General features: G+C 42.4%; 1 protein-coding gene across 1 annotated transcript; it reads right to left on the bottom strand.

The window, feature by feature from the left end:
- Positions 1–2,243: 2,243 nt before the first annotated feature.
- ifrd1 (interferon-related developmental regulator 1) lies at positions 2,244–7,992 on the bottom strand. The gene is made up of 12 exons (XM_080518001.1): positions 7,788–7,992; positions 5,643–5,747; positions 5,425–5,506; positions 4,756–4,880; positions 4,422–4,579; positions 4,262–4,312; positions 3,983–4,161; positions 3,775–3,883; positions 3,536–3,670; positions 3,293–3,421; positions 2,977–3,072; positions 2,244–2,874 (listed from the first exon to the last, which is right to left on the bottom strand). The coding sequence occupies exons 1-12, from the start codon at positions 7,816–7,818 to the stop codon at positions 2,788–2,790; spliced, it is 1,287 nt and encodes a 428-aa protein (XP_080374127.1). The 5' UTR covers positions 7,819–7,992; the 3' UTR covers positions 2,244–2,787.
- Between the last annotated feature and the right edge of the window lie 1,237 nt (positions 7,993–9,229).

Below are 9,229 nucleotides of genomic sequence, written 5' to 3'. Positions count from 1 at the left end.
CAGTAACAACATCAGAATCAATGATTCAACGGAGTTGGTATACATTTTATTATTAACCGAAGAAAGAAAAATCGCCCAACAATTAAAAGCCTGCAAATTGTTTGGCCACACTTTGATTTACGGCATTGCAATACCTCTCTTAAATGACAGCAAAAAGATATTTGTCTAACAAAAGAATGTCTTTTTGGCTTTGAGAGAAAAAAAAATATGATATTCCATTTCTGTAGTTTGCAGAGAGCCAAGGAAGACGAGACATCCATTTTTACAGCCGGGGCAACTCCTCACTTTGCCTCCTTGACCGCAGTATGACAGACGGCTTTATTTTACAAGTACAGAGCAGCAAAGCACTGGCCCAGTCATCCTCGAATCCCCATTTTACTGCCACAGACAATGACCCCCTCTTGTGAACGAAGGCGGATATGGGGGTGTGGGGCCCCATTTACAGCTTGTCATTTCCTTCAGTCACCTTGTAACGGAGACAGTTTTCTCCGTGTGCATTTCTTCTGAGCCTCTTGCTGTGATAAGGACAAAGAGCAGCGGGGGTGATGCCAATCACTGCACATTAATGAGCGTGGCAAAAAAAAGATTGGTGTTAGATCTTTAACCTTTTTAGTTCCATTTAATGAGGAAATCCCACAATTTTAAGTCCAGTGTAATGCCACTTAAATGACTAATCATTGATTTTCTGTCTTTTTTGACAGATCATGGCGATAATATCTTTTCTGATGGCGATAAAAATCATCTTATAGCATGTTAAAAGCTTTCTAGTACATTTCACATCTACAGGCTGTGAATGTTGGATGTACTGAGAAATGGAAATGCGTTAGCCCACTAATGAAGGAAGATGTGAGTTTCAGAGGAGAAAAAAAGCATTGTGAATTGAAATCCTGCCTTCAAATATGGACGATGAAGACATTATTGCATTTTTTTTGGACATTTCACTCCGTTTTGGACACAAAAATATCATTAAAAGTGGGTTTAAGATTGTAGTCATTTTCAGTAGTAATTGTTTTTGTGTAAAAATAGACATATATATATATTCAAATATACTCTGCATCACAGAGAAAAAAAAAAAAGTTTAAACTTAAAACATTATGGCATTATTTTACCCATCTGGCTTGCACAAGATGAAATTGAGCAGTTTGTGACCTTATATAGCAGCTTATAATATTTTAGAAGTATCATCTACAAAACTACAGTTCATGTTCAAATAAAATGACTTAAATAAAATACTTAGAGCTTCCAAGTTAGATCGTCTTGTTTTATCCATCACTATATATAAAGTACTAAGAATTAAGCATCATTCCTCTACTCATTACACAACTAGAAAGAAAATCACACCCTGCCCTGGTTGCCAGTCTATTATTAAACTGGATTCAATCACCCAATAGAAATATTACAGAACATATCTTTATAAAGTGGGATGGAAAGCACCACTTGTCTCACCTATTGACCAAATAAAGAACAATAGAAAGTTCCATATAGGGAAACATTTACAACTTGAGGTTTGGTGTTATTTTTCACATTAGAAAAGTCAAAAATTAAAAGAATTTACCTTTTTTTTTTTTTACCTCTCCGCTGAAACAACTGGTTGTGAGAAATACACACGCCAAACCCTGTCAGATATTGTTAAATCTTTGCTTTGTGTAAAAAGCCTTCGCAACAGTGTCCCAAAAGACACCTGCTTTCCCCTCAAGGCAGCGATGCGTCACCGCGGTCATGAAGCTGGGAGAAATAAACACTTCCCATTTGCTAGACTTCAAGGTAACGGGCAGATATTATCGACGAGGAGCCTTGTGACATCCGCCACTATATAAAACAAACAAAAAAAAAGACTTTCGTCTCCGATGTGGAGGAATGAACACTCGTGTCAAACGTACTCCCATTACATCCCGTGTGCCGGCGGTTTTGCTCCAGACAGGAAGCAGCACTCACTCACCCTTCGCCATTATGCCTCCGTCACCCCGGCGGCAAGATCCTTCACTTTGATATGTGGAAGTGGCAGCAAGTAAATTTCGTATTGTCCCTTCGCTCGCCGTGACCTTCATATATCTGCCAGGATTTAAAATTGGGGGGGGGGGGGGGGGGGGGGCTGAGATTTTCAAATTTTGCCTTCGAGGAAATGCCAACTCACAGCAGTCGACATATTTCTCATCTGCAACTAGCGTAAACTCCACTCAAGACCGAATCCCGATCGATCGTTAATGCTATAACAGAAGAACAAAAAGTCAGTTTTTCCAGCTTTTATTACACCGTGTTTGCCCATTTTCACTACATAACCAATACTAACAATATTCAACAAGAGTATACATAAATAACATCCTTAAGGTAAAACTAGAGTGCAACTTATTACAAATTCAAAGTTTACGTTGGTCACTTGTCGACATTTCTAAGAATTAGAACTACAATGGTGCAAAACAGGGGTGCCAAAACCATAAATTATTTAAAAACGACCAAAAGGCCACATATTAACGGAGAAAATATACAAGACATGTACAGCACTGCTTATTCTGTGGACATACAGTAAGAAAGTTATGCTCCATTTAGCCATTTTGATTATCACACGCTCACCTCTTGTATATCTAAAAAAGTAGGCTTACTTAGTTGTATCTGTTGGGGGGGGGGGGGGGGAGTGTAAAGCACAATATTTTAAGTTTACAGAAGGTGAGTATTTGACACGCAAAAAGCGGGAGAATCATGTGAACACAAAACATGACGAGTCATCTCGGAAGCGTGAGAAAGAAAAAAAAGAAAAGGAAAAAAAAGCAGCATAAAGAGACTGTCGAATTAAAACTCTCCCACGTCCACCCTCTTGTCTCTGAACTTGTTCCTGGCCTTGGTCCGAGCCTTGAATGCAGCAGAGTTGTGGAGATGCTGCAGGGGAAGATTCAGGGACGGGAAACACTTGTCAGACTTTCCCCTTGTTGGGGGGGGGGGGGCATTGACATTGAAAGACCATGTTTCTTGCACACCTACCCTTTCAAAGCGAGAGATTTTCATGGCCTTCATCGTAGCGGAATCGACCAGCATCGGTGGTCCCAGCTCAAACACGTCTCTGATGAATTCATTTGCCTGGTGTGACGATGAATAACATTTTAGTTTTTTCGGAAATTTTTCACAGCAAATGGTTTGACCAAAGACAATTTATTATCACAAGATGAGACACCAGTGTGCCAATTATGCAAACAAGTTTATGAAATAAAAATAAATACATTTTTTTTTTTTTTTAAAGGATTTTAAAATGGAACAGACACTATAAGCAAGATTTAAAAAATTCTCTATCAACGCTTACCTGGAGGTGGTAATTCATCCCGGAGCCCACAAACTCCCTGAACGCGTCGTACGTCCTCTTTCTGACCCAGCTATCAATGGTCATGCGTTCCGTCCCGAAGCGGATGGTCTCGGATTGGAAATGTCCCTCCTGGAAAGAAAAACAACAACAACAAAAATGACATCCATTGCCTTTTTCTTCGGTTAAAAATCTGAAAAACTAAATGTTGTTAAATGTGGCTGCCAGCTGGAACGCGGTACTCACCTCAACGGCCTTCAGCACGTCCCTGAACACGGACCGCTGCTTCCTCTTGTCCGTCTTGGCTCGGTGCTTGACGCAGTCCGTGGCCAGCGCGTTCAGCCTGTCGCAGAGCTCGTCCCAGTTGTCAAACTCAAACTCCTGAAGAGGCGGAAATAAACAGCATGTGTTAAAAAAAAAAAACCCAAAACAAAACGATTCAAAAGGTAGTTGAACTGTGGATATGTGAGCGGAGGTGATCTCACAGGGTCCATGTCTCTGGCCAGCTCGAAGAGCAGGGCGATGGTTTCCCCTGCTGCGATCCTCATGTTGACGTCTTCACTTTCCAGCAACCGCTGCAGTCTGGGCAGGTGCCTGCGCCACAACGACTCGTTAGCATTTTCAATTCAATCCCGCAGCAACCCGCGAGGAGGATTGTGGGTAGAATGAGGGAGGAGTGTCGGGGGTCTTTACTTGCGCAGGACGTCTTTGAGCTGGTTACTGGTGCAGATGGTGAGCAGCAGGGCCCAGGACAGCAGGGCGTTGGTGTGCAGCTGGCTCATCTGGGGACTAATGGAGGGACAGGTACCGTCGGCCCGCGCGTACGACCGGGTGAACAGGTTCTCGAAACACTCCATGGTGGCTTGCACGTCCTGGAGATCACAGAGGAATGTACCACGCCTCAATCATTCATCACAAATAAGAGCCAAGTCTTCAAGCGACTTGTGATTTTTTTAACCATTAAAAACTTACCAGAACGTCATCTTCTGCCACCAACGTACAGAGGCCCAGACTTGTAGCCACCTAGTATGAGATAAATACAAATAAAACAAGTTACTATCTCACAGAGAGGATCGACACTGGAGGCCTTAACAACATGGTTTCTCCCGTGCATCCTCGGTCTGATACTCACAGCCTGTCTGGCCTGGATGTTGGCCGATCCGTCTGCCAGGATGTTTTTGAAGATGGGTTTCAGTGCTTTGAACACTTCTTCGCTCTCGATCCCCGATCCCAGCTGGATACACAGCAAGCAGGCGAGAGAAGCTGCTGCCCGCTGCTCCTCGCCTTTTCCTGGCGGTGAGAGAGAAACGTGAGCCTCTCTTCTCAAACTTGGAAGGGACCAACTCAATATATATGCAATATAAAGTGAGTCATTACTTTGCTGGACGGTTTTCCTTTTTTTACACCTCAGCTTTGCTATTGGAGCACAAAACCACACATGGATAATAACACTCATTTGTCTGCACCTTTCTTAAGGCAGCGTTCGATGCTGTCTGTGATGGTCATCCTTCTCTCCGAGATGAACTCGTACAGGATCCGTGTGGCCATTGCCGTCTTGAGCCCGTCCAGCGCCCCCTGTCTGGTCTTAGCACTGAACACAGAAGCATGCAAATGATCATTTCTGCTGTCATAATAGATAATTACACTTTGTCTCCAATATATACACCAGAGGAAAAATATGCAAAATAGTAGGAATTTTTTTTTTGCAAAAACTACATTCTATTTAATATCCATGAGTTCTGACAGGATGTCAAATTATAATTTTCTTTTAGGTTTTAAATATATAAATTGTGTTTCAATACAAAACCAACAATGGTCCATCTCCTTTCGGTGTGTCATATTCAGTACATGAGTTTATGTTTACCCACACTGCAAACTTATGTAGCTTTTTTTTGCAATGCCAGCCTAAAAAACATTATTTTTACACTTTTGCTATGGAATACAACATGTTTTAATCAAACTTATCAAATTTTCCAACCTTATTGACACTGTATGTCAGTAACAACTTTGGAAAGCAGTCACTTGATTTTAAAACCGTCCCTTGTAATACCGGAGTCTGAAAAATCCCATTATGAGCTGCACACCAAGGTTGCATAACGTCTTTGTGAATGACTGAAATAAAGCAGGACATTCACCTCTTGTCCACAGTGCTGTCTATGAACCCCTTCAGCTTGTACTGGAAATCCTCCTGGGCTGCGTCCTCGCCGGCTTCTCCACCTAAAACACATCAATGACATGGCACTATTGACACGCTGCATGACTTGGCAACAACAAGACTTGCATGAATGTGGACACACCCTCCCAACAGCATGTGTACTCACAAGTAATAAATACCAAAGCAAGACAAACCCACCGTCGTCGGCGACACTGACGCCGTCACTGAAGCTGCTGCAATGACTGAGGGTCTCAACCGAGGCGTCCTCGTCAGAGAAGGGCTGCACATTTCCATGCTGCCCCCCTGAAATAAAAACAAGAGCAGCGCAAAGTGTTAGTCAAATAAACTTGCAGTTTGTGCAAGGCGCATTATGCAACCGAAGCTCCACGCAGGTACTGCAGCATATACGGCACTTATCTAATCAGTTCTGTCCTCACGCGTTATCCACAGCATGGCACATTTTCAGACAGATGATAAAAGTACCAGCGCCAAGGACAAAACTCAAAACCTGTGCAGAGACAACGTGCTCAGGTTGGAAGGGACACGGGTCACCAATAGTGTGCCACCGTGACATGACCAAGGCGTGACGCCCTGCCACACACTCACTGCCTCCAACTGCAAAGCGCGTCTTCAAAATAGACAAGTATGGTTTGGATGCAGTCCAGAAATGCACCAGGTCAGGGAGTCCATCGAGGAAGCATGCAGCCTTTGTATTAGTTTATACTACTTAAGCATGACAGGGAATAAATGCCACAGGCCTTTAACAATAGAAAGCTCTCATTTTGCCATTCAAGGGGATCTTGTGTAGAAATACTTGATGTGAAAATGTACTTAAAAAGTGAAAACTGTTACGATTTTTGCTTTTTTGTTCTTCATAATATTGTGAGTAGAATTCACTCAATCAAAACAAAAACATAGAAGGTCAAAAATACCCCCGAATCAACATATGGATACCAAAGGCAATTTTAACATGTTTTACAACGCATTTAGAAATATTTAAAACTTTTATCAATGTACCTGTTAATTACCTTGACTCTGGATGATGCTATATAAATAAACTTGCCTTCTTTGGGTGTAAATGATATTTAAAGCTAAAGTTGGTACTTCAGCATAAGGTTAATGGCAATCACAACTGAGGATGTATTGAAAAGTTATTATCCAAACCCTACAGGCCTGGATCTATCAACTATGTCTTACATAACATTGTTCATTTTGGCAACTGCCAAGTGAAGAAAGGTGTGAGAGCTGTTGGAATTTACAGCTGAGAAGGTTGTTAAGCGTCTGGTAAGTTTTTATTATATTCGAAGAGATCTTTGTTTTGTTAAATGACAAACAAACTTATCTGAACCCAACAGTGTGGAAACAAAGACCAAGCTGCAACAGGAACAGACAACAGCTTTCCACCCTGTGTCCTCGATTCACCTTTAAACAACATAAACATGTCGAATCCCTTTAAAAGCACGCCGTCCACACAATCAAACCTGCATGTTACACTGCAGTGATATTAAACAGCTGTGTCAATGCACAGAATACAAATAAAAGAAACATTTTTGAGTTATGTCAGATTTGTATCTATGTTTGTATGTTCACGTGGACTCAAACCACGCCACAGCTGATTTCCAAGAACTGGACGCCGCCCCTTTCTTTGCCAGCCCTCTCCCCGGAGACCAAAATGTCCGCCTTCTGCCACAAAACAATAATAACTCTCTTACAAACAAATCTGCAGCCGGACAAACAGGCTTGGCTCACGCTGACGTGACCAGGAGGAGCAAACACCAGGCGCCACCGAATTTATGCTACAGTTTAATCGAGGTCAATCCAGACACGAGGCGACATTCTTCTAACACATCCCGGCTTATTGTTGTGTTATGTCCACGTACAAAACACCACGTATTCACGTAATCGACGAGGCAATCTAGGTGAAACTAAAGCTTTCAACGCTTCGGTTTATATTTACAAATGTTTACCTAGCAACAGCATGTGTGTCTCGATACAAACAGGGAGTGGACCCTGGCGTTAAGCGCCTAACGTATGACGGGTATGAAAGTACTTCTGCGATAACCAACAACTGTTTACAGTAAACACACAAAAAGTTGTAATTATATTGGAAACAACTGTCGAACCGTGTCTGAGAAATATGATGCCGGTATAAGGGCGAGGCATTGTGTAAGGGCTAGTTAGCTTTGTTGTGCTCTGTAGGCCAGTCGTTGCTGTTTGTAGTCCGCAGCGAACACAGGCTGAATGGAACCGATATGGCAGGCGACGAGGAAGAACTACAAATCCCATTAGCCACCACGAAGCAGAGGCGCCAGGCCCATAGCACTGCGGGAGCCGTCCACTCACCCTTGCTGTTCTTCTTCTTGCTCCTTGGCATTTTCGTGCAGATTTCAGAAAAAAAAACAAAAACCAAAATCAGCCAATACACGACCAGCCTTTATTGTATTGTCGCGTAAGATGAAAATGTTCCCGCGGCACAGTAGGTAAAAACAAATCGAAAGCGATCCTGGAGATAGACTGTTGGCCGAGACGATACATTTTCCCTCATAAACCAGGGCTGCGTGCGCGCAGGGCGGCTCAACGTATTTATACCGGCGGACATGTCACGAGGAGGTTTCCCGGCATCCTGAGCCAATCCGGTAACAGGAATCACGTGCGACTGCGTGTGACGCGAGGAGTGAACAGAAACATAGGCACATGTGTTTATGCATGTTGTTGACTCGTGTTTATTAAGAGTGTACGTCATAAATGTAAACCTCATACATTCCTCATGTGTTTAGAGAAGAAGAATGAGAAAATGATGTATTGCTCTCAGAGGGATTGACACTTAAAAACAACACTATTTACAAATATTTATAAAATGTTTCTCATCCCAAGCAAATCGGCAGGGGGGATCACCAATGACAGGATGACTATATAGGAAAAAAAACCTTATACACAAAAAAAAAAAAAAATTCACTGGTAGCCTACAGAATACAAACTAAAATGTAAAAATGAATTGTTTAAATTGGTATCATCAAACACTGTTTACAGATTTAGTGTAAAACTAAATATTGAAGTATATAATATCCTTCAGAAGCAGCAGTGGAATTGTCTCATTCAGGAGACCAGACCGTACTTGCAAATTATCTTTCTTTGGTCTTTGCGTGCTTACGAGTAACAAAAAAACATTTGGAGTCACAAAAACTCACCAGCCGTGGCCGAGTTGACACCTGTGTTCCTCCCATTACTTGCCGGTCCAGGGTCATAAATGGAGTCCATTTGGCCAAACCACTCCCAATCTTTTGTGTTTGACCCACTGTGACCGTTGTCGTCTTTGAATGCCCAGTAGGTGCGTTTAACTCTTTTAAGCTTTTTCCGGCACTGTTTCGCTGTCCGGTGGTATCCATTGGTGGCCATCAGCTCAGAGAGCTCACGATACACTTTCTCGTTGTGGGTCTCACTGTCTAGCTCACATTGGATCCTTTTGTTGGCCACCAGACAAAGAAATGTGTGCACCTCGTCGTCACTCCATAGGGTTGAGTTCTGTACATCCATGTCTGTCTGTGGTTGTTCCTGTTGTGATTGAGTTATTAAAACGGCAAGGTTAACTCTTATGAAAGAATCGCGCTCCTGACTCATATAGTGGCATCACACCACTCCAGTCAATGGAATGCCATCTGCCAACGTCATATTTTCGGCTTGAATAGTTGAACAGCTTGGTATCTCAGTTGAGTAGGTACCAGAGAAGTACTTAGTATCAGGTACGAACATGTAATAGTAACACAAATAAACCAAAGCGAATCGAA

The sequence above is a fragment of the Blennius ocellaris genome, assembly GCF_963422515.1.
Source record: "Blennius ocellaris genome assembly, chromosome: 22".
Lineage (NCBI taxonomy): Eukaryota > Metazoa > Chordata > Actinopteri > Blenniiformes > Blenniidae > Blennius > Blennius ocellaris.
Note: the sequence above shows the minus strand (reverse complement) of the source record. Positions and strands in the feature narration are given on the sequence as shown.